This window comes from Neovison vison, chromosome 6 (assembly GCF_020171115.1).
Source record: "Neovison vison isolate M4711 chromosome 6, ASM_NN_V1, whole genome shotgun sequence".
Lineage (NCBI taxonomy): Eukaryota > Metazoa > Chordata > Mammalia > Carnivora > Mustelidae > Neogale > Neogale vison.
Window position 1 is genome coordinate 118848951 of NC_058096.1, and position 25713 is coordinate 118874663.

Consider the following 25713-nt stretch of genomic DNA (forward strand, 5'->3'; position numbering starts at 1 on the left):
TGTTAAAGCTTACATTGTTCAGCGTTAAAAATCTCTTAACAGAGAATATTTGTCATAGTCTTTTTAACATTCATGACAGCAACTGTTCTCATAGAAAGTGATAGTACTGTATATGTGGGTATTGCAGAATGGGCTTTATCTGGTAAGGATGATGTCATTGCGTGGAATGGCCTGAAGGAATTATTAGAAGAACATAGAACTTTTGACTGCTAACGTTTCTTAATAAATGCCATACTGTTGAAAACATTCGTGTTTGGACTAGAATGAACTTAGGTTATCCTGGCTTGACTCTAAAGATTTAAAGAGATAAATTCTGTCATAATTACGTAACTGAATACAATGAAATGTTGGACATTTTTCTCTCTGGGAAAGAGAAGTGGAATTAGGAAGGAAAGAAGTTAATAAACAACTGACATTCTCTTACACAGTTGTGAGACTAACTTTTGAGATTTGATGTTCAAGGATTTTGGAATTTGCGTTTCTGTCATTTCTGTATTATTTAGTTTATTGCTGAGTTGTAAGATATCATTATTAGAAAAGTTCATGGTTTTATAAAGAGATTTTTAAGGTAGATTTTTAAATATAGGCAGATTACATTGATTTTGTTACTTTGAGTACTAAACATTCAACCTGTTAGTGTGGTAAGATGTACATAACCTAAAATTTATTACCATCTTAACTATTTTTAAAAGGTACAGTTAAGTACATTCATATTGCTTTCCAACCATCACCACTATAGCTATCTCTAGAACTTTTTCATCTTCCCAAACTGAAACTGTATCTGTTAAACAGTAACTCTTACCTCCCCTCCCAGCCTGTGGTAACCACCCTCCTTTTCTGTCTCTATGGGTCTGACTGTCCTAGGTACCTCATATGAGTGAAATACACTATTTGGCCTTTTGTGTCTAGTCTTTTTCACTTAGCACATATTTTCAAGGTTGATTTACATTGTAGCATGTATCAGAATTTCATTCCTCTTTAATGCTGAATATTATTCTGTTGCATGCATTTACTACATTTTGTTTATCCATTCATCTTTAATGGACATTTGGGTTGTTTCTACCTTTTGTCTCTTGTGAATAATGCTGGTACAAATATTGGGGTGCAAATTCCTATTCAAGTCCCTGCCTTTAGTTCTTTGGGATATAGTACTCAGAAATGTAATTGCTAGATAATTTTATGTTTAATTTTTTGAAGAACCACCATACTGTGTTTTTTTTTTTTTTTTTTTTTAGATTTTATTTATTTGTTTGTTAGAGAGAGTGTGTGCGAGCACAGGCAGCAGACAGAGTGGTAGGCAGAGGCAGAGGGAGAAGCAGGCTCCCCGCCGAGCAAGGATCCCGATGCGGGACTCAATCCCAATCATGACCTGAGCTGAAGGCAGCTGCCTAACCACCTGAGCCACCCAGGCGTCCCCACCATATTGTTTTTGTAGCAGCTGTATGTACCATTTTACCTTCTTACCAGCAAGAACAAGGGTTACAGTTAACCCCATCCTCATTAATACTTGTTATTTTCAAGCTTTTTTAAAAAAAAAATACCCATTCTAATTAAGGAGTCAATCCCATTTACAATTGCACCCAAAACCGTAAGATACCTAGGAATAAACCTATCCAAAAAGGCAAAGAATCTGTACTCTGGAAACTATAAAGTACTCATGAAAGATATTGAGGAAGACACAAAGAAATGGAAAAATGTTCCATGCTCCTGGACTGGAAGAATAAATATTGTGAAAATGTCTATGCTACCTAAAGCAATCTACACATTTAATGCAATTCCTATCAAAGTACCATCCATCCTTTTCAAAGAAATGGAACAAATAATCCTAAAATTTATATGGAACCAGAAAAGACCTCGAATAGCCAAAGGAATATTGAAAAAGAAAGCCAAAGTTGGTGGCATCACAATTCCGGACTTCAAGCTCTATTTCAAAGCTGTCATCATCAAGACAGCATGGTACTGGCACAAAAACAGACACATAGATTAATGGAACAGAATAGAGAGCCCAGAAATAGACCCTCAACTCTATGGTCAACTAATCTTCGACAAAGCAGGAAAGAATGTCCAATGGAAAAAAGACAATCTCTTCAATAAATGGTGTTGGGAAAATTGGACAGCCACATGCAGAAAAATGAAATTGGACCATTTCCTTACACCACACACGAAAATAGACTCAAAATGGTCGAAGGACCTCAGTGTGAGAAAGGAATCCATCAAAATCCTTGAGGAGAACACAGGCAGCAACCTCTTCGACCTCAGCTGCAGCAACATCTTCCTAGGAACATCGCCAAAGGCAAGGGAAGCAAGGGCAAAAATGAACTATTGGGATTTTATCAAGATCAAAAGCTTTTACACAGCAAAGGAAACAGTTAACAAAACCAAAAGATAACTGACAGAATGGAAGAAGATATTTGCAAACGACATATCAAATAAAGGGCTAGTGTCCAAAATCTATTAAGAGCTTAGCAAACTCAACAACCAAAGAACAAATAATCCAATCAAGAAATGGGCAGAGGACATGAACAGACATTTCTGCAAAGAATACATCCAGATGGCCAACAGACACATGAAAAAGTGCTCCATATCACTTGGCATCAGGGAAATACAAATTAAAACCACAATGAGATAATCACCTTAAAACAGTCAGGATGGCTAAAATTAACAAGTCAGGAAATGACAGATGCTGGCGAGGATGTGGAGAAAGGGGAACCCTCCTACACTGTTGGTGGGAATGCAAGCTGGTGCAACCACTCTGGAAAACAGCATGGAGGTTCCTTAAAATGTTGAAAATAGAACTACCCTATGACCCAGCAATTGCACTACTGGCTATCACAAATGTCGTGATCTGAAGGGGCATGTGCACCCAAATCTTTATAGCAGCAATGTCCACAATAGCCAAACTATGGAAAGAACCTAGATGTCCATCAACAGATGAATGGATAAAGAAGATGTGATATTTATACACAATGGAATACTATGCAGCCATCAAAAGAAATGAAATCTTGCCATTTGTGACGACATGGATGGAACTAGAGGGTATCATGCTTAGCGAAATAAGTCAAGCAGAGAAAGACAACTATCATATGATCTCCCTAATGAGAAAGTGGAGATGCAACGGGGGTGGGGGTTAAGGGGGTAGGAGAAGAATAAATGAAACAAGATGGGATTGGGAGGGAGACAAACCATAAGTGACTCTTAATCTCACAAAACAAACTGAGGGTTACTGGGGAGAGGGGGGTTGGGGGAAGCGGGGTGGGGTTATGGACATTGGGGAGGGTATGTGCTATGGTGAGTGCTGTGAAGTGTGTAAACCTGGTGATTCACGTACCTGTACCCCAGGGGATAAAAATATATTATATGTTTATAAAAAATTTAAAAATACCCATTCTAATTGATGTGAAGTGGAATCTCATTTTGGTTTTGATTTGCAATTCTTTAATGAATAGTGATGTTGACTGTCTCGTTTTGTGCTTATTGGCCGCTCGTGTATCTTCTGTTTGACTCCTTTGCCCAATTTTTAAATTGTGGTGTTGTTTTGTTGTTGAGTTTTAGGATTTTTAAAAATAATATGTCTGGAATATTAATCTCTTATCAGATAATCCATTCATTTTTAAGTTGTGTTGCAGAGAGTTGGTAGTGATGTGGTTGGAATCTGACCTGGTCTGTAGGTATGTCTCCTACATTTCCTCTACTAAAGATCCTTTCTTATAAATCCCTTCATGGAGCCCACATTTTAAAAATTAACTGGTTACCCACCAAGTAATTTTTTTTTTATTTAGAAAAGATTAGTTTTTCAGTTTTTAATAAAAAACTAGGTAGGTTAGGTAGGTAGAGATTTGTTCAGCATGAAATAACTGATGTTAGCAGGTTGAGTTACCTTACTTCTAGCAATTAAAATTGACCTTTTAATAAGTTAGATGTTGTGTTAGATGCAAAAGACACAAAGATCTTCGTCTCAAAGAACTTAAATTCTAATGAAGAATTAGCAGTACCATGTGGTGATTACTGTAGTGGGGTAATAGAAACAGAAAATAGAAACATGAATGCCTAGACAAGTCAAGGAAGGTATAAGGAAATTATGTTTGAGATAGCTCTTGAAGGAGGGACAGGAGTTACCAGGGTATAGAGATTGACAAGATCCCAAAGTTCAGTGACTTCCTTTGAGACTGTTTTTAGGATTAAGAATGACTGGTCTATATAATTCTGAAAAGGAGGAGCCAGCCCCTGTGAATGAGACGAATTAGGAACATTGTGAACTAAGCAAACACCCTAAAAAATGTCTTACTGTATGTGTGTATGCTAATAAGCAGTACACAATGGCCAAAGCATCTAATTTTTTTAGATTTTATTTATTTATTTGAGAGAGACAGAGAGAGAATGTGAGCAGAGGGGAGAGTAAGCAGAGGGGCGAGGAAGAGGAAGAAGCAGGCTCCCCACTGAGCAGGGAGCCTCTGCTGGATTCCAGGGGCTGGATTCCAGGGTCCAGGATCATGACCTGAGCGGAAGGCAGACAGACACTTAATCAACTGAGCCCCCCAGATACCCCCAAAGCATCTTTTTTAAAAGAGAAGTTTGGGAAAGATACTCCTTGGTCCATCTTCCCTGTGTGCTTTTTTTTTTTTTTTTTAAGATTTATCTATTTATTTGAGGGATGCCTGAATGGCTCAGTCATTTAAGCATCTGCCTTCAGCTTGGTCATGGCCCTGGGGTCCTGGGATATAGCCCCACATCAGGCTTCCTGCTCAGCAGATAGTCTGCTTCTCCCTCTCCCTCTGCTTCTGATGCTCTCCCTGCATGTGCTCGCTCTCTGTTAAATAAATGAATAAGATCTTTTTTTTTTTTAAGATTTTATTATTTATTTATTTGACAGAGAGAGATCACAAGTAGGCAGAGAGGCAGGCAGAGAGAGAGGAAGGGAAGCAGGCTCCCTGCTGAGCAGAGAGCCGGATGCGGGACTCGATCCCAGGACCCTGAGATCATGACCTGAGCCGAAGGCAGTGGCTTAACCCACTGAGCCACCCAGGCGCCCCATGAATAAGATCTTTAAAAAAATATATTTATTGAAGAAACCACCTATTAACCCACTGAGCTATCCAGGCATTCCCCTTTTCCCCCTGTATGCTTTAGGTAACCTGTTCATGCATAAGAGCTAGAAACACTTGAAAAAGTTCTTTATAGATGAGTAGGTTCAAGCCCATCTGTCATGATATGGAAAACTTAAGTTTAAGTTCAAGATATTTGTATTAATTGATTCAACTGAATTTAGCTTACTCTGATTGTGATTCAAATAAGTGGCTCCTATTAACAGATACACCATCACATTATTTCTTCTGATAGCTTACATGAGAATAGGAAGAAAAACAGAGGGTCAGAAGAGAGATTGAATTAGATCTGGTGTCAAAGGAAATGATCCCAGTCAGTTTAGTATAGAAGTCGGACACTGAGAAAAGTCTGAGAAAAAACAAGGTTGTGTCGGGCTTTGGGCTGTCCTAGGAGTTGTTCTCTGTGGAGAATGGCAATTGTAACAGTTTGAAAGAAGGAGCAACACTGAGCAGATTCCTAAGAACAGAGAAAGAATTTGTTGAATTAAATGTTTGAAATACCACTTAGATGTTTATAATTGTTTTCTTTTAAGAGATTTAAGTTATTAACAAGTTTTTAGATTAGGGATTTTTCTTTTTTTGCTATCTTATCAGAAGTGAGCAATAAATACTGTATTAGTAAAATGATTATGTTCTTTTTTCTAGATCTTGTGACTTTCATAGTCTCAAACATTCTCATTTTACATTAATGAAAAGTTAATAAATTAGCTGGGAGGAAAATAGATAAATGTTGTTTAAGGAACCATACTACTGTTAGGTCTTTGGGCTCTAAGTTTGTCCCCTGAAAGTAGGAATTAACCACTTCTAATTCATAAAATCATAAGTTTCTTAAACAGATAATGGAAAAGATAGACTTGGGAGAAAGTACCTCTTAGTATGCTTCTTACCTGCAAAAAAAGGTAAAATAATTGAAAGCATCTCAGTGAAAGTGTAGAGTAAGAGATTCTGAGATGTTCTAGAGATTAAGATGGTAAAAAAATGGTAGAACTAGGACTAAAATCTGACTAGATTATGTCTCATTTAAGATAGTAGTGTTTCTCTAAATTTTATTGTTTCTGGGTATGGTTTTTTTTTTTTAAGATTTTATTTATTTATTTAACAGAGAAATCACATGTAGGCAGAGATAGGCGGCGGGGGGGGGGGGGGGTAGCAGGCTCCCTGCTGAGCAGAGAGCCTGATGCAGAGCTCAATCCCAGGACCCTGAGATCATGACCTGAGCCAGATGCAGAGGCTTAACCCACAGAGCCACCCAGGCACCCCTCTGGGTAAGGTTTTGAAAACTTTTTTTTTTTTTTTTTAAGATTTTATTTATTTATTTGACAGAGAGAGATCACAGGTAGGCAGAGAGGCAGGCAGACAGAGAGGGGGATGCGGGCTCAATCCCAGGACCCTGAGATCATGACCGGAGCTGAAGGCAGAGGCTTTAACCCACTGAGCCACCCAGGCGCCCCTGGTTTTGAAAACTTTTATTGGCAGAGTATGTGATAAACACTATTTCAAGATGGAAGCAAATACAGTTGGCCCTTGAACGACATGGAGGTTAAGAAAACTGACCCCCAGCACAATTGAAAATCTATGTCTAACTTTTGACTCCCCGCAGTATTTAACTACTAATCCTCTACTGTTGATGGAAGGTCTTACTGATAATATAAATGTGTTAACACATATTTTATATGTTATGTGTATTATATACAGTATTTTTACAATAAATCTAGGGGAAAGAAAATGTTAAAATCATAAGAGGAGATACATTTTCTACATTTGTAAAAAAAATCTCTGCATTAGTGGACTTGCACAGTTCAAACCCAAGTTGGTCAGGGGTACACTGTGTTATAAGAATTCAGTCACAGTTAGGGATGGTCTTTATAGACTAAATAATTGAGTTTGTTTCTAATACTATGTGAAACTGAAATCCATTCTAGGCAGAAATTCATGTTCTTTACTATGCGAGCAAAAAGGATCTTTTAAGTTGCTTAATGTTTTTTGCTTTCTCTACATTATTTGAAAAGGAAAAATGTGTAATATATTTCTAAAAATAAGGGAGGGTAATTAGTAAATTGCAGGAATATATTTATATGTGTGTTGTAAATATATGTACATCCTTTCTCATTAAGATTTAATTATACTTTGTTGTCATCTATTTTTTTTTTAAGATTTTATTTATTCATTTGAGAGATAGAGAGCAAGAGAGCACAAGCAGGGGGAGAGGCAGAAGCAGGCTCCCATCTGAGCAAGGAACCCCATGTAGGACTCGATCCCAGAACCCAGAAATCATGACCTGAGCCAAAGGCAGATGCTTAACCACTGAGCCACCTAGGTGCGCTTGTTGTCATATATTTCTTTTTTTTTTTTTTTGAAGATTTTTATTTATTTATTGGACAGAGAGAGAGATCACAAGTAGGCAGAGAGGCAGGCAGAGAGAGAGAGGAGGAAGCAGGCTCCTCACTGAGCAGAGGGCCCGATGTGGGGCTCGATCCCAGCACCCTGGGATCATGACCTGAGCCGAAGGCAGAGGCTTAACCCACTGAGCCACCCAGGCGCCCCTATTTCTTAACTCTAATGTGTTTCACTAGAGATAGCCACATGTATTTATGGTGATTTAAACCCATTAGGTACCCTTTCTACCTACCAAATTACGGCAGGTTCTAGTTTCTTTAATTGTTCTCCCAGAATTGTTATGCTGGGACAGAACTAGGGTGCCCTTTTCTCCAGTCTTCAGTAGCATTTTTTTCATTGCCCTTCCTGCATCACTAACATGCTCTGTGAGGCCCTTAGGGCCACTTCTTGATGCCTTCTTTCTCTTTCATTTTTTTTTTTAAAGATTTTATTCATTTATTTGACAGAGATCACAAGTAGGCAGAGAGGCAGGCAGAGAGAGAGAAAGGAGGAAACAGGCTTCCCACTGAGCACAGAGCCCTGATCCTAGGCTTGATCCTAGGACCCTGGGATAATGACCAGAGCCAAAGGCAGAGGCTTTAACCCACTGAGCCACCCAGGTGCCCCCCTGATGCCTTCTTTTAAGCCAACAGCAGGTGTTCTAAGTTTTTGTTAGAGCACACTTCAGTTCCAGGTACCAATTTCTGTTTTCTTGGTTATTGCTGTGTAACCGACCACTATAAAGCTTAGTGGCTTACAAAAAACCCCAACAACCATTTATTCTGTAACTTTCCTAGGGGTTGGAGGCTTTCCCTTCTGTCTCCTACCCCCATCCTCCAAATGTAACTTGCCACAGAAGTTTGTTACACAAGAGTGAAAGAGAAATCGCTGATTGCAGAACTGGGACATGGAAGCTTACAAGATAAACCTGGAACATCTTGTTGTGTTAGAATATGAGGAAATGCTCAAAAAAATGAAGATGGGGGGCAGCTGGGTGGCTCAGTGGATTAAAGCCTCTGCCTTCCGCTCAGGTCATGGTCCCAGGGTCCTGGGATCTAGCCCCCCATCGAGCTCTCTGCTCAGCGGGGTACCTGCTTCCTCCTCTCTCTGCCTACTTGTGATCTCTGTCTGTCAAATAAATAAAATCTTAAAAACAAAAGCAAAAGCAAAAAAATGAAGATGGCATATCAAAAAGATACAGGGGTTCTCATAATCAAATCTGGCTCATAATGGATTATAACCCTTTAAATAAGATGAAAATCTGCGTCCATGTAGCAAATAGGACTACAAATCAATGTGCAAATTTTTATAAATAGGAAGAAAGGGAATATCATAAGTTAAAAACATTTTATATTTCAAAATGGAACAAAGGTCCAGTGTTATTATTTTATATACCTAAAGCAGTCTTTTATAGCTGTAACCTATTTCAGCCTTTTTAAAAAATTATAAAATATTTGGGGCACCTAGGTATCCGACTTTGATTTCAACTCAGGTCATGATCTTGGGGTCCTGGGATTGAGTCCCATGTCAGGCTCCACAGTCAGCTGGGAGTCTGTTCCACAATTTCTCTCCCTCTTCTTTTGCCCCTCCCCCCACTATCTGTCTCTCTCTCTGTCTTTCTCTCTCTCTCAAATAAATAAATCTAAGATGCTTATCTGTAGTTGATAGACATAACAGTTTTTCCCTGTAAAGTTGAATTTGCTTCATTTTATGTAAGTACTTGTTTATTTATTTATTTTTTAAAAGATTTTATTTGTTTATCTGACAGACAGAGATCACAAGTAGGCAGAGAGGCAGGCAGAAAGAGAGAGAAGGGGAAGCAGGCTCCCCAATGAGCAGAGAGCCCGATGTGGGGCTCGATCCCAGGACCCCTGGGATCATGACCTGAGCTGAAGGCAGAGGCTTTAACCCACTGAGCCACTCAGGCGCCCCCAAGTACTTGTTTAGAAGTAAGTTATTTTCAATCCAGGTTATGTAATACTTCTTAAAACAGCAAAAAAATTAAGGAAGATCAAATTGTGATTTGGCCTTTCTTAGCTATGTTAATCATGTTACAGTCTTACTGTAGCTGAAGCTCTATAGATAAGGGAGGACAGGATTTTTACTCATTTCTGAGTTGACAGTTTTTGTTTTATCCATTTATTTGCTCATATTTTGAACGAATATTTTATTGAGCTCCATACTATGTGCAGTGGAACTACTAAGTGCCAATTGTATGGAGTCGAACAAAGCAGACATAGTTCCTACCCTTATAACGTAAGAGGCTCACTGAATATTTGGTGTATGAATCTAGATTCTTATATCATAAGAATGATATAAGATGCTTTTTACTATTTTTTAGGATTTTTTCTTTAACATATTATTTTAAAACTCAGCAGTATCTCTGAGTTGAATTTGACATTGAGGGTAAGACTTTCATAAATATGGAAAATAATTGGGCATTTTATTACAAACATAATACACTAGAAATTTTTTATTGAAACATTTAGTTATTTAGTTTAGTTTAGTTATTTAGTTTAGTTATTGAGACTTCATGATTTATCCTTTAGCCAAAACTTTCCTCATATTTTTATCAGGCCAAAGTGGGTTTTTTATGCTTTGTTTAATTGAATAATACATCCAAGGTCTTTGCCAAAGAGTGGTATAGTTGTTGGCTCATGTCACTAGCATTAGAAGAAAAGATAATGGCTAGTGAAAGACCAAGGCCACGTGGAGGATATGATACATAGGAGTAACTTAATAACTTAATTGCAAAGTTTTTTATTATCCAGTTTGTGGCTTTTTGTAGTACTTGGCAAATCTCAATTGAATTAGTAGTCTAGAAAACAAGCTAAAATGGATTACACAGACACAGAGTTGGAATATTAGGAGGTTTGTGTGACAATAACTAGTCTTGTGAGTATGTGTGAAATCAAAAGCTTACTCCAGTAACACAAAGATACACAAACCTTTGTGCTTATTTAACCTCACTGAAAGATAAGGAAATTGTTTTAAACATTTTAATGTAAATCATTAAGTAAATGTTTTCTGCATTTTTGTCTTTTAGAAGTAGGGTATACTGAATGCAATATTGCTTCATTTTGGTGACCAAAGATCATAAATTTTTTTTTTTTTTTTTTTTTTTTTTTTTTTTTTTTTTAGATCATAAATTTTTATATTGCACTCTGACCTTGCACAATTCCATATAATTTGGGGAGTTTTGTTACTTGTTTTTGTTGTATTGCTCTCAACCCTAGGAAGCTGGCTTTATGTGTGCCTTTTTGTGTTTTATAGTTTATGAAATAATTTTCTACGTGTTGTTTTATTTGAATCTTAGATTAGGCAATGACAGAGGAGATAAAGAGAAATGAATGGGTTCAAGATACATTTGGACCAATAAACTGATAGTGTTTGTTGATGGGTTTAGATTAGAAAAAAGTGATTCCAGAATTCTGTCCTAAAGAACTGAATAGACAAAAGCATTTCCATCATGAGATAGAAAATACTGGAAAACTGATATATTTGCAAATATATAGCATTTCTTTGGCATTATTGTGTAAAGATAGTTCTCAAAGCTGAAAAGTCTTTTTCCCTCTTCAGAAAAACATGAGGTCTTGGGGCACCTGGGTGGCTCAGGGGGTTAAAGCCTCTGCCTTCAGCTCAGGTCATGATTCCAGAGTCCTGGGATCAAGCCCCACATCAGGCTCTTTCCTCAGTGGGGAGCCTGCTTCCTCCTCTCTCTCTGCCTGCCTCTCTGCCTCCCTGTGATCTCTGTCTGTCAAATCAATAAATAAAATCTTGAAAAAAAAAAAAAAAGAAAAACATGAGGTCTTTTGAAGCATTTGGTTTATATACAGGACTCAGGACACTGCCTGTAAATGATATTTTCATACATTAATTAGTCACTAAGTCAAATGTAGTTAAATTCTATATCCATATTACACTAGTTTGAACTTGAGTGATTAAAAAAATTGGAAACTGAGTCTGTGTTCTAGCTGAGTACCTCACTGTTTTGAACATAATTGAGATTTTAGCAATAAAGAAAAGAGCATAGATAATCAAAGAGCTGGAAATAACATGACTGTTTTAAAAATACAAATACACTGGGTAATTATGTTAAATATAGAGTGTTTCAGTTGAAAGATAAAGATTGTTGGGCAATAAAAAGAAAGCAAAATCTGTATGCTGTTTATAAGAGACACATTCAAAACATAATGATTGAGAAGTGTTGAAAGATATTCAATAGATAAATTAACTATATTGTTCCCTGTGCTTTAACAAACTATCATAAACTTAGCAGTTAAAGAGCTTAATGGTTCCTTTGGATCAGGAGTCTGATCAGGTGTCCAGGCACAGCTTAGCTAAGTCTGCAGCAGGGTTCCAATCAAGGTGTTGACAGGGGCTGTGTTTTCATCAAGAGGCTTGACTGGGGAAGGGTCTGCTTCCAGTCCCTTCAGGTTGTTGGCAGAATTTGTTTCCTTTCAGGGGTAGAATTCATGATAGCTTGATTCTTCAAAGCTGCAACAGAGAGAAACAGATAGATATAACCACAGGAATGACATACATTTCCTTTGCAATCTTCTTTTGGTTAAAGACAAGTCTAAGTTGATTTTTAACAATAAAGGTTTGCACTGCATGGGTCCACTTAAGTGCAGATTTTTTATAGTATGGTACTATAAATATATTTTCCATAAGATATTCTAAACATTTTCTTTCTTCTAGATTACTTTATAGTGAGAATACAGTATATAATACATATAACATACAAGGTGTATGTTAATTGACTGTTTCTGCTGTTGGTAAGGCTTCTGATCAACAGTAGAGTATTAGTAGTTCAGTTTTGAGGGAGTCAAAAGTTATACCCAGTTTTCAGCTGTGTTGGGGGATGGCACTCCTAACTCACCCACATTGTTCAAGGGTCAAATGTATATTGGCTACTTATGAAGTCCCACCCATACTCAGTTAGAGGGGTTGTAATACAAGGGCATGAACAGGTTGGTTTGGGGGACTGATTTTAATGGGAGTCACATTAAAATCAGTCCACCAAACCAACCAAATGAAGAAATTTCAAAGCAAAGAACAATACTAGAAATAAAAGAGGTAACTTAAAGGGGCACCTGGATGGCTTAGTCAGTTAAGTGTCTATATTTGGCTCAGGTCATGATCCCAGGGTCCTGGGATCAAACTCCACATCAGGTTCCCTGCTCGTGGGGAAGCCTGCTTCTCCCTCTCCCACTCTTCCTCCTTGTGTTCCCTTTTTCACTGTTTCTCTTTCTGACAAATAAATAAAGAAAAATCTTTAAAAAAAAAAAAAAGAATAACTTAATTATAAAAATTTGATTTATCAGAAAAATTCAATAATTTAAAATATCATAGGAACACAGTAACAAAATCCCAAAATATATAATGAAGAGGCTAAAGAATTACAGAGAGAAATAGACAAGATAGCAATAGTAATAGTAACAGAAGACTGTAATATACCTTTGTCAGCAATTGATATAAAAAAACTGCCCCAAAAAAGTAAAGATGAGCCTTAAACAATGCAGTCAAACAAATAGGACCTAATAGACCTAACTAAAATACTATGTGCAATGTAGAAATGTAGAATACACATTCTTTTCAGACTCACACAGAATATTTATTAAAGTGGACCATATGCTGATCCATAAAGAAAATGCAGATAAATATCAAAGGATTGAAATAACATAAGGAGTCTTTTCAGACTCACAGAATATTTATTAAAATGGACCATATGCTGATCCATAAAGAAAATGCAGATAAATATCAAAGGATTGAAATAACATAACATTTTAAGATTTTTATTTATTTATTTGACAGACAGAGATTACAAGAAGGCAGAGAGGCAGACAGAAGGAGGAGGAAGCGGGCTCCCCACTGAGCAGAGAGCCAGATGCAGGGCTCAATCCCAGGACCCTGAGATCATGACCTGAGCTGAAGGCAGAGGCTTTAACCCACTGAGCCACCCAGGCGCCCCAAGAGTATTCTTTTACTATAATAAAGTTGTTAGAAATCAACAAAAAGGTAATTAGAGTGTCCTTACATGTTCAGAAATTAAAGAATACATTTCTGACAGAATAAGACAGAAATCATAATGGAAACTAGATAATATTTCTAATCTAATATACTTATAAAACATTAATATAAGTAAAGATAAAAATTTATGATCATCTCAGTAGAACTGGGGATAAAGCAAGTAAACAATGTGTAAAGCCCTCCTGAGGAAAATTATTAAACTTTATTAATAGGTAAATTAAAGGTGTCTTTTATTAATTAGTGGAGATGTTCGTGGATTGAAAAATTCAATATTGTAAAGGTGTTATTTCTTCTCAAATTGATATTTGACTCACTGCAATCTCCAGCAAGTGTTTTCATGAAATTAAGCCCATTCTGAAGTTTAAAAGGAGATGCAGAGGACCTAGAAAGCCAAGAAATACTTGAAGAATGATGAGGTAGGAATACCTTAGCAGTTTAGGAACACATCACTCTGCTAGATGGCAAGAATTCTTATCCTGCTATAGTAATTAAGATTGAGTAATACTGACAATAGTGCAGTGTATTAGCCTTCAAGTAGACCCATACAAATATAGATACTTGGTATATGACAAAGGTGTTATTGGCAAATAATAGGAGGGAAGATGATCTTTTCAATAGTGGTCACTGGGATAAATGGATATCCCTGTAGGAAAAATTGAAATTGGCCTCCTAACTTCATATCATACTAGAAAAACAATACCTGGTATGGTAAATGTGATGGTCAAACTATAAAACTTTCAGAAGAATCTATCTTTTTATAAACTTAAGGGAAGGTTTTCCTTTAAAACTGTAAAAACCACTAACCATAAAGGAAAAGATTAATAAGACATTTTACTGTATTAAAGACTGTCATCAGAGATACCACAAAGAGTGTGGAACTTCAAACCACAAAGTGAGGGAAGAGATTTGCAGCAGATATAATTGATACCAGATTCATATTCAGAATTTATAAAGATCTCCAACAAATCAAAAGACTTTATAAGAAAGGAAATCTATGGCCAATAAACAAATGAAAACTGTAGAACCTCATTAATAATAAAGGAAATGAAAATTAAAATCACAATGAAATGCCACTGTATGAAAATCTTTAAAACAAAATGAACATATTAAGACATCTCATAATAACAAGTATTGGAAAAGATGTGAAACCATAAGAAGTCTTCCACACTGCTAGTAGATGTGTAAATTGGTGCAACCACTTTGGAAAACCATTTGTCATTCTCTTGTGAAGTTGAAGATCCCTACATCTTATTATGGAATTTTCACTCCTAGATATTCATCTAGATCAATGTGTAATTGAAGTGTTCATCATTAGTAGGATAAGCAAATAAACGGTGGCATGTTTATATAAAAGAGAACTATGAAGACAGTGAAAATGAAGGAACTATTGCATGATACACCTTACATGAAAATAGAAGGAAACAAATTCTCCCCTAAATCTCCAAAAGAAATGTAGCCCTGCCAACACACCTTTATTTTAACCCAATGAGATTTATTTCTGACTTCTGATCTCCAAAACAATAGGTAGTTAGTACTAAAAATTATAAAGTGTTAAAACTATCAAGGAAATGATTATCACTAAAATCAGTAGATTAGTTTCTCTTTTGGCAAGGGAAAAGATTATGATCAGGAACAGCTACATTGGAGCTTCTAGGGTACTGGCAATATTTTTATTTCTTTGAATGCGTATATGTTTTATGCAGTCTTCTCTCCATATGAAGTTAGCATCATTGCTTTTATAACCAGAAAAAGAGGTTTTTTTTTTTTTTTTTTTTTTTCAGAAAAAGAGTTTTAAGAATACTACATACCATAGTTTTTTAAACTGAAGGTTATTTCTTAAAGGCTTTTTAAAAAATTTATTTATTTATTTGAGAGAGAGAGTGAGAGAGCACACAAGTGGGTGTAAGGGCAGAGGGAGAGAATCTTGAAGCCGACTCCTTGCTGAGCTGGATTTCACAACCCATGAGATCATGACCTGAACTGAAACCAAGAGTCATACTTAACCAACTGAGCTACCCAGGCACCCATGAAGGCTTTTTAAAACACATTTCTTTGATTATAAAATTATTTCTTCCTTGAGGGAGTGTGACAAAAAATATTTTTTATAAACTGTTAGCACTTTGCAGTATTTTCTGTAATATGATCATAGATTTATAGCCTGTAAAAAATTACTTAGTTAACATAAGGAAGTAGCTACTTGTCTTCTCAAATTGAAATAAAAATACAATTTAAGTGGAAGAATTTGTAAGAACCCTTATCCAAAACTCTGGTTTCAAAAATAGATTATATCTTAAATTTGCTAAATATTAAAAAATTAAGGAGTACCATTTATTGAAATGCGTCTAAGCCTAGTGTATATCTTGCTGTTATTTTTTCCCTGCTTAACATGGGGATAAAAAAATGTTGGAAGTTATTTGTTTCATTTTTCTGGATTTTAAGTAATTTAAAGATTTATTTATTTATTTATTTATTTATTTATTTGAGAGAGAGCACTTGAGTGGGGAGGGAGGTAGAAACTGACTCAGCAGATTTCCTGCTGAGCATGGAGCCTGATGCAGGGCTGGATGCCAGGACCTGCCAAAGGCAGATGCTTAACAGACTGAGCTTAAATTATGGTTAAGGTTCAATTTAAGCTTAAATCAATTAGGCAGCGTAATCCCTGCCTAAATTGAATCTGTTGCCTGGAGCTGTCATCTTGGAGGGTTAAATTTAAATAAGGAGCAGTTTGCAATGAATTTAATGTCTTTAATTTCTTCAACTTTTTTTAAAGTTTATGTATTTGTTTAAATAATCTCTGCACCCAATGTGGGACTCAAACTCATGATCCCGAGATCAAGAGTCACATGTTCCTCCAACTGAGCCAAACAGGCACTCCTCATTTCTTCAACTTTTAAAATTATATTAATAAAATTTAAATAGGAATTGATAAAAAAAAAAGAATTCTTACTGCATTTAGTATGAAAGAAACTATTTATAATGCGATTTTTTAGGAAATTTTTAGTCTTAAGTATTTGATGGTCTCTGTTAACTAGGGCATTAAAACTTTTTCCTAATGAATACAATATGGGGAGGCATTTTGGCAAGATAGTGATCTGTTTCCCAACTTCAGTTATAACTATCACTTGAGAATGAAACAGCTCTGAGGCATGTAGGCTGGAGGGGCCTAGAGGGAATATGTGAGTTTGGGGAATATAATGTGATCCAAATGAAAACAAGAGGCAAAAAGCCTGTGGGGCAATTATCAAAATTTTTGAGTCCTCAGAATGAACTCTGCACTTGAGTAAAAGCTTACTTCCATCCCATTGTAGAGGTTGCTTCTACAATTTTGGTGTTAACTGCCTTTCAAGGGACTCCAAGCAGCTTGAAGGATGATGAAGCACGATGATGCAAGCCATGAATGGCAAACGAAAACAGTTCACTTAAAGGAACACCAGCGGCCAGAGACAGGATGAACAAAGATTGCATCTGGAACAAGTGATTTCAGTGAAATAGAACAGTAGAAACTTCTGTTCTATTGACAGATTTAACAGGCAGAACAAAATAAATTATCTTAGATTTTCAAGAGAAACAGAGAGACATGCTTCTAATCAGAGGATAAAAGAAAACAAAAAGCGGGGAGCTTTTTTATATATTAACTTGTGGAAAGGGTGATTATTGGTGAGACTCAAATTCCTGGTCTGATACATTGAGTAGAAGAGTATAGCCAAATGGGGTAATCAGTGGGGGTATAGATATAGATATAGATATAGATATAGATATAATGTGTCTATGAAAGGAGAGAGAACAAATGGAGGAGGTGCAGTAACTAAAGCTATACTAGGCAAGCATGTCTCTGGTTTGAAGAAAAACTGAAAGAGCCTGCTGAGTTCCAGACCAAACTGTTGAGGATGGTGGGGAGACAAGAAAAATAAGCTGTTTACTAAGGAAAAAATCATCGTATATGTGCCAGACTACTCCATGTGATCCTGGAAGCTAGACGGTAGTAAAATAACATCTACAGGTTCCTAAGAAAGGACCTGTGCCTATACCTAAGCAGGTATTATTCACATGTTGTGGTGAAAGCAAGATATTTGTGGACACACAGTAATTCAAGTCCTCCATTTAGGAGACGTTCTCAGTAAATGATTCTCACCAATAATTGCCAACAGAGACTTTGAGATCGGGCAGAAGAAGAGAGAAAACAGTGGTAAGCAAGTGAATCTCACAGTATATTTAACTAGATCTAAATGGATAATGATAGAGTGACTTTATTTCAGCAGATGCCTTTGTCTTCTCCATTTCCTGAAAGTTAGCAAAAGCTTCAGTAGATGTGGGTTCTGTCCCTCTGGCAAGACCATAAGTGATTTTCTATTCTTCCAGAGGGAGGCATACAATTTCTGATTGTCTTGTTGTTTAAAAAAACGGGCGCCTGGGTGGCTCAGTGGGTTAAGCCTCTGCCTTCAGCTCAGGTCATGATCTCGGGACTGAATCTTCGCATCGGGCTCTCTGCTCTGCAGGAAGCCTGTTTCCTCCTCTCTCTCTCTCTCTCTGCCTGCCTCTCTGCCTTCTTGTGATCTCTGTCTGTCAAATAAATTAAAAATTTAAAAAAATTATTAAAAAACTGTTAATACTCAATTCTAGATCCATTAATTCATTGAAGGTTGCAAAATGGTGACATTCTATCATTTTTTATTTATAAGGCGAACACTTTTACAGACACTTCATCTGTTTGGTTACTCAGTGATACAGTTCATATAGGAAAGGCAAGTTAAATGTTTTCCCCTTACTTTATCAGTTTATGAGATAATGAATGGGTTCTCTATCATCTTTTGGGGGAAAGGGCTAGATGTCATTATAAACTAATATAATTCAACGTATGTGATACATTGGAGTCCTTTGCAGTTATTGTCTCCATTGAAGCTGAGATTTTTCTCATCTTTGGCCTAGAAGTAGAATGGTTCCTGACTCCTTTTGACATGACCCTGATAATCTTTGACGATAAAGAAAGGGGCAGTATAAAGGGGCACCTGGATCGCTCAGTCAGTTAACCATCTGCCTTCAGCTCAGATCATGATCCAGGGTTCCTGGGTTTGAGGCCCATGTCAGGCACCCAGCTTAGCAGGGAGTGTGCTTTTCCCTCTCCCTCTGACCATCTCCTTTACTCATGCTCTTGCTTGTTCTCTGTCGCTCTCAAATGAATAAATAAAAAAAACCTTAAGGGGGGGGCAGTTTTTTTTTTTTTTTTTAAGTTTTGTTTTGTTTAAAATCCCAGAATGTTGTCTATGCTTTTGGGAAGGTGGTTTTTAGGATCTATTTGTTTCCTAGGATATTTGATACTTAGTATGATCTTTGGTGTAATTGTAGACAGATATGCCTTAGAATTTGTGTTACTTACAAAAAATACTGGTTTTATTTTTTAAGTATATGTGGGTACTCAGAGAAGGAATAAGTATTTCCCAGCAAAAAGATGGAGAGGAGTATGTTAAAATGTTTTTTTCAGTTGAATAATAAATATTTGAATGTTTACTCTAGACCATTCTTCACAATGGAAACTCTTGGGAATTCAGACAGTCATGAAACCTGCTTATTTATCTAACATTTTGGTAAAATAAGTTCTAATGTTTGACCTTAAAACTTAATTTATTTTTTCTTTCAGATCTGTCACGAAATCGTCTCTCAGAGATTCCCATAGAAGCATGTCATTTTGTTTCTCTCGAGAATCTCAACTTATACCAAAATTGTATTCGGTATATACCAGAGGCAATTCTAAACCTACAAGCTCTAACATTCTTAAATATTAGGTAAGGATGCTGTTTCTTTCTTTTTTTTTAATTTTTAGTTTTATATGGTATTTTCAGTTCTCTCTTCCCTTTCACTGAAATTTATATTATCTATTCATATCTGCAGTATCACTGAAATTTACATTATCTATTCATATTTACATTATCTATTCATATTCATTCTTAGGCTGAATTAACAATATTTCCTATGTGCTTCTAGTTTTCTCCCTTGGCCTTTAGCTTTGCAATAATTAACAAACTGTAAGGGTCATTGGCCTGATAGGCTTACAGTAGTCTTGTAGTGATTCTTCAATTACATTTTCAAATAAGCTTTCTCAAATGAGAATAGATCTGAAAGTACTTTCATTGTTGTGATTTTGCATTTTTGTGTACTAAGTTCTGAATGTGTGAATGCATTTATTTAACTCCTTTCTATTTTTTCATTTCTTGGAATACTTCTTTCACTATTTTTTTTGGTTATAAAAGTTATATTCACTGGAAAAAATGAGCAAATGTAGAAAAGTATGAAGAAAATTCATCAAAATGTTGTATCTGAGTTATAATTATAGGTGATGTTTTCCTTTTTCTCTAGGCTTTCAATCAAATTTCTAAATGAGATTTTTCCCCTTGGCATGATATACTCTTTGGAAGTATTTTTGTATGTGAAGATTTTATTCTATAGTTTATATACTTCTAAAACTCATTTTCTCTCTCAGATATTTAGTTTATTTCAGGTTTTTGCCATGATAAAAGTAATACTGGCAGAGACTCTTGTATGTAAATGTTTATCTTTCTCTTTCCTTAAGATAAATGTCTAGGAATAGAATTGTTTCAATATTATTATTATTACTAAGATTTTATTTGAGAGAAAGACAGCGACAGAGATAGTGAGAGAGCATAAGTGGGGAGGAGAGGGAGAAGCAGGCTCCCTGCACTTGATCCCACGGCCCCAGGATCGTGATCTGAGCCAAAGGCAGATGCTAACTGACTGAGGCACCCAGGCATCCCGGAATAGAATGACTGATTGAAAAAGTTTTAAAGGCTCGTGATCTATATTAGTCAAATCAGCAAAAGGTCTTGGAAATGGGGTGAACTGACCCTAGAGATGAAAAGGTTAAATCTATATAAGTAAAATTTTAACTTATTTTTATCCTAATGATAGATGTGTATTTTCAGTACTGATTTCACATATTTTTATATATATAAAAGATTTTTTTTTTAAGATTTTATTTATTTATTTGAGAGAAAGACTGAGAGAGAGCATGAGAGGGGAGAGGGTCAGAGGGAGAAGCGGATTCCGCTTGGAGCTGGGAGCCCAGTGTGGAACTCGATCCTGGGACTCCCAGATCATGACCTGGGCCGAAGGCAGTTGCTTAACCAACTGAGCCACCCAAGTCCCCCATAAAACATTTATATACCTATACTTCAGCTGGTGTGACATATTTGAAATCACAGCCTGTCACTTGTTTTCCATAGAACTATATTTGGATCATTTATATGCATTTGATTATAATGTATGTAATGGTGAGGGAGTAGATACAACTACTTTTATGTTTATAACTCTTGTTTGGAAGACAGGAGAGGATAACAGTCATCTACTGTATTTTTAAATCACTTTATCATTCATAACAGTAATTTAAATAAATAATATATGCTGTGTTTATATAGCACATCATTATTTACAAAGGAATTTTATGGTACAGTGTCCTGTAGGATAGGTAGAAGAGTTATCAAGATCCTCAATTTATATATGAGGAATCTGTGTAAAAAATGAATAATGCTGTGCTTAAAATCACAAAGGTGATACGTGAGGAAATGGAGGCCAGAATCCAAATCTGATATCCTGTTTGTTCCTTCCAAGACTTAGGTTTGTCACTTTACTGAGTGTAGAATAGGAAAGATGGAAATTTCTTTCTTGAGTGGTGGGTTCTTACTCCTCTCTTTTCCTATTTATCCATTTAGTCGGAACCAACTGTCAACGTTACCAGTGCACTTGTGTAATTTACCACTGAAAGTCTTAATTGCTAGTAATAACAAATTGGTGTCACTTCCAGAGGAAATTGGACATCTCAGACATTTAACAGAACTTGTAAGTTAATGTTTTACTTTTTCACTGTCCCACATGTATGTATATCCATAGTCATACCATAATCTGTCATGTGATAAAGACCCATTATTAAGGTGTGTTGTTTAGTTTTCTTCAGGTATGAATAGTGAAGTTTTGCTGGTTGATCAGTACTGAAGTGCTTCAGGACAGAGTTAAAGTACTTAAAGTGCAAGTCTAATAGGCCCACGTGGACTGGGAGAAAGTCATTAGAATTAAATTTTAACCAGTATTCATTGATTTCCACGTTACTAAACTTTTGAGATATAAGTTAATCATGCATTTGAATTTTTCCAAATCTTTTTTTTTTTTTTTTTTTAAAGATTTTATTTATTTATTTGACAGAGAGAGAGAGATCACAAGCAGGCGGTGAGTCAGGCAGAGAGAGAGAGAGAAGCAGGCTCCCGCCAAGCAAAGAGCCCGATGCGGGGCTCGATCCCAGGACCCTGAGATCATGACCTGAGCCGAAGGCAGCGGCTTAATCCACTGAGCCACCCAGGCGCCCCAGAATTTTTCCAAATCTTAATAGTGTCAGTGTTCTGATTTTTGGTTAGCCCCTACAGGGAAACAGGCACTACAAAGATCAGGCTTATTTTTTTTGTCTTACGTGCTATCTCTAGCACCCCTCTCCTTCCATAAAGTAAGCTATTCTTTACTGCCTTATAGTTTCTGAGAAGCTTGACTTTCATTTACTACTCCTTGTTACTCTTTAGTACTTATGTTCTGGGCATGGGAATGGAACTTTTCCAGTTAAACACCACAGTAACATTATGAATTAAGTATTATAATTATCATATTAAAGCCGAGGAAAGTAGCACTTAGATAATTTGCCCAAGGTTCCATAACTGAAATAGAATTTGAAATCAACCTACCTTAACTTCAGAACCCATGTTTGTATTTCTGAAATGCTCAAATACAATTTTATCCATTGAGATTTGGAAGGATAGTTTCATGTAGGTTTATTAACAAAGATATACATCATAAACAAAAAATGCACATGTAATTTAACTGGACCACACATTAGCTGTCTCTTTTTTTCGGGTGGATTATAAATATAAAAGGTCACATGTAAAAATACACAAATATATTAAATCTGGAGTATTTAGACTATTTATTTAGAGACAATAAGATCTAGGAAATAAAGTCCAAAATACAGGTTTGTTGACATTTCTTCAGAGCTTGGGTTATTAACATGAACTAACAGTAAATTTTGCTTGTGATTCAGATTCTGATTTTTCAAACCAGAACTTTCTGTATCTGCTTATTGAATCCTAAATACCTAAGCTATATCTTGTAGAAGGAGCTTTTAGCTTTCTACAGAAGAGGTAAATTGATACCCTCAGTTGTATAGTTTGTGCCAGAGTGAGAATTATTATTATTTTTTTATTTGAGAGAGAGAGAGAGAACATAAGAAGAGGGAGGGTCAGAGAGAGAAGCAGACTCTCTGCCAAGCAGGGAACCCGATGCAGGACTTGATCCAGGGACTCCAGGATCATGACCTGAGTCGAAGGCAGTCGCTTAACCAGCTGAGCCACCCAGGCGCCCCAGAGTGAGAATTAATAATCCCAAAGCTCCTGATTTCTACTTGATAAAACATGTTTTCACAACATCCTTATTGCTTTTTTCCTTTATTTCCCTTTTTTTTTTTTAAAGTTTATTTATTTAAGTAGTCTCTATAGCCAACATGAGGCTTAAACTAAAGACCCCAAGATCAAAAGTCACATACTTCTCCAGCTGAGCCAGCCAGGTGCCGCTATTTCTCTTCGTTTTTTGTTTTTTGGTTTTTTCCTTAAAGATTTTATCCATTTATTAGAGCAAGAGAGTGAGAGAAAGCACAATCAGGGGGAAGGGCAGAAGCAGAGGGACAAGCAGACTTCCCACTAAGTGGGGAGTCCCATGCGGGGCTGAAGGCAGAGGCTTAACTGATTGAGCCACCCTTCCCTTCATTTTTAAGTGAAAGTAAACTTCAGTCTTTCAAGATATACATTTTCCAAGAGAAATATTATAAATTACTATTACCTTCTGGCTCAGGTTTAGTTTTCCCTATCCTTTCAACTTCTCTTCCTTTTAACTTTGATGCCCAGAGCATTGGACTAAAAAGTATAGCTACTGATTCTACTTCAGTCATTAATTGGTAGGAAAAGTAAAGTAATATTTTCTCTAAGAGTATTATGGGAAAATATAAAAATAATGTTTGAAGATTATTGAAGTTTTGGTAAGTGGTCTTTTCAAATAGTAAGTCTATTAATATTGTCTTTTTACTCATATTCTAAAGGAGTTCTAAGTGTTAATGTGGCATCTTGGAGCTTTTATTAACCTAGACAACTTCCTGCTGTTATACATGGAAAAATGCTATACATTTTTCTGGCTGGTCTCAGAATTAGGGAATTCTGAATTTGTCAGTCTTGGAATCTCTAGTCAGCCTCTTCTCAGAACTAGTGGCATCAAGATGTTGACCAATATACCAGAAGGCCCACATAATACTTGTGTTGGTACCAGCTTGATCAGATGCCAATAGAGCAGTGCCTATTTTTTCCATGGCCTATGAGTTTTGTGTACTTCAGTATTTTTTTCCCTCACTTTCAGTTTGATAAAGAATTTTTTGAGCTGTCTTCAATGCATTTTTTTAAAGATTTTATTTATTTATTTGAGAAAGAAGGAGCATGAGAGGGAAAGGGGCAGAGGGAGAAGCAGATTCCCTGCTGAGCAGGGAGACTGATGGGGGACTCAATCTCAGGACTCCAGGATCATGACCTAAGCCAAAGGCAATTGCTCACCCAACTGAGCCACCCACATGCCCCTCTTCAGTGCATTTTTATTTTACATTCTTGAGCAGGTGAGCTGGTATTTTGAAAATAGGAGTTCCTTTCAATTAATTTTATCATTATAATTTTTATTATTATTTTGTTTTTTTCTTCTAATTTCATTAAAACACATATAAAATATTGCCCTAAATAGATCTGTTGATATACTTTTTTCTAATTTACCTTTTCACTAGAATTTTCATTTGATTTGATCCTAGGCCTTCTGTCCATATCGTGTCATTTAATTTTTGTTCTGCCTTATAAAATTGGTGTAGATCCATGTAAAGTGTGTAAAATCAGTCAGAGGCCTTTACGGTTTTAGAATTAACAAGGGGACACAGAATTTTTTTTTTTTTTTACAGTTAAGACAGATCATAGTATTACTTTATCAAACCTCATTTTACACATGGTTTAAAGTGGACAAATGTGTAATATTAGAACAACTCTTTACCTTATATCTTTTTGAGATAGGATGTGAGCTGCAATGAAATTCAAACAATACCTTCCCAAATTGGTAATTTGGAGGCCTTGAGAGACCTTAATGTAAGAAGAAACCACTTAGTACGTTTGCCTGAAGGTAAGAAACTGAAATAATTGTTTTGTTATTTCTTGTTTTATTTTGAAGATCTCTCAGACTGATAGGTACAAGACAAAAATGTATACGAGTTATAGGCAACGTTGGAGATACAGTAGTTCAGCTACTTTATAGATTTTAAAGTTGGAGTCTTCAGTGAAAAACTCCAATAGCTATTAACCAGTGATTGTATTTTTAGATCGTGTCAGAATTAATTAATAATGCAAGGTGGGGTCCCTGAAAGTTTTAGTACTTGCAACTATTGGGAGAAATAGATCATGTTTTTGATTAGGAAATAGTTTAGTGTAATGAAAAATATTCCTGCAATTTGCACTGACTTAAAATAGACTTAACTTGAACTTAATCTTCCCTGGAAATGTTCAGATAGAGGCTAATTAATGGTTGTGGCTAGTTAATGAGGTGATGTGTAGAATGAATAATGAATGCAGTGAGAGACTGCACTGGGAGGCTGGTTCTCTTGGGCTTACTATAGGCTCTGGTATATGTATCTAAATGATAAAAACGATTAAACAAATTAAGAATAATTTATCAATCCTTCAAAATATGAATTCATGAAAGAAGCCATAAAAAGAAATGAAAAATGGGGAGAACTTAGATCAGAGTATATATTTCTTTAATTTTATTATGGAAAATTTCATATGTAGATGAGAGCAATGAATATCCAGCCAAAGTAGTGATCAGCTCCGGGAAACTTCATCTGTACTCCCATCCACTTTCCCTTACCTTTGTTCTTTAGAAGGTATATTCATGACTATGATGCTGTAGGTTCTACGAAAATCGACTTGTATAGTAAATAATGAAATAACTAATGAAACTTTTGCTTCACTGTGGAATCCAAATGTTAACACCAGTTTAATCCAGTATGATTTTTAGTTCTAACAAATTTTTAGTTCATACAAGTATGACTTTGACATTTTGGATGTCAAACTGTCTCAGTAAG

At 36.1% G+C, this 25713-nt stretch overlaps 1 protein-coding gene across 7 annotated transcripts in view; it reads left to right on the plus strand.

Annotated features, from left to right (window-relative positions):
- Positions 1–25713, plus strand: part of LRCH3 (leucine rich repeats and calponin homology domain containing 3) — a 120592-nt gene that overhangs the window by 33276 nt on the left and 61603 nt on the right. For all 7 annotated transcript variants that reach the window (XM_044252122.1, XM_044252125.1, XM_044252127.1 and 4 more), the window contains exons 2-4: positions 19147–19291; positions 21233–21359; positions 24650–24755. In XM_044252122.1, coding sequence (XP_044108057.1) covers positions 19147–19291; positions 21233–21359; positions 24650–24755 — 378 coding nt within the window. The remainder of the gene's footprint in view (positions 1–19146; positions 19292–21232; positions 21360–24649; positions 24756–25713) is intronic.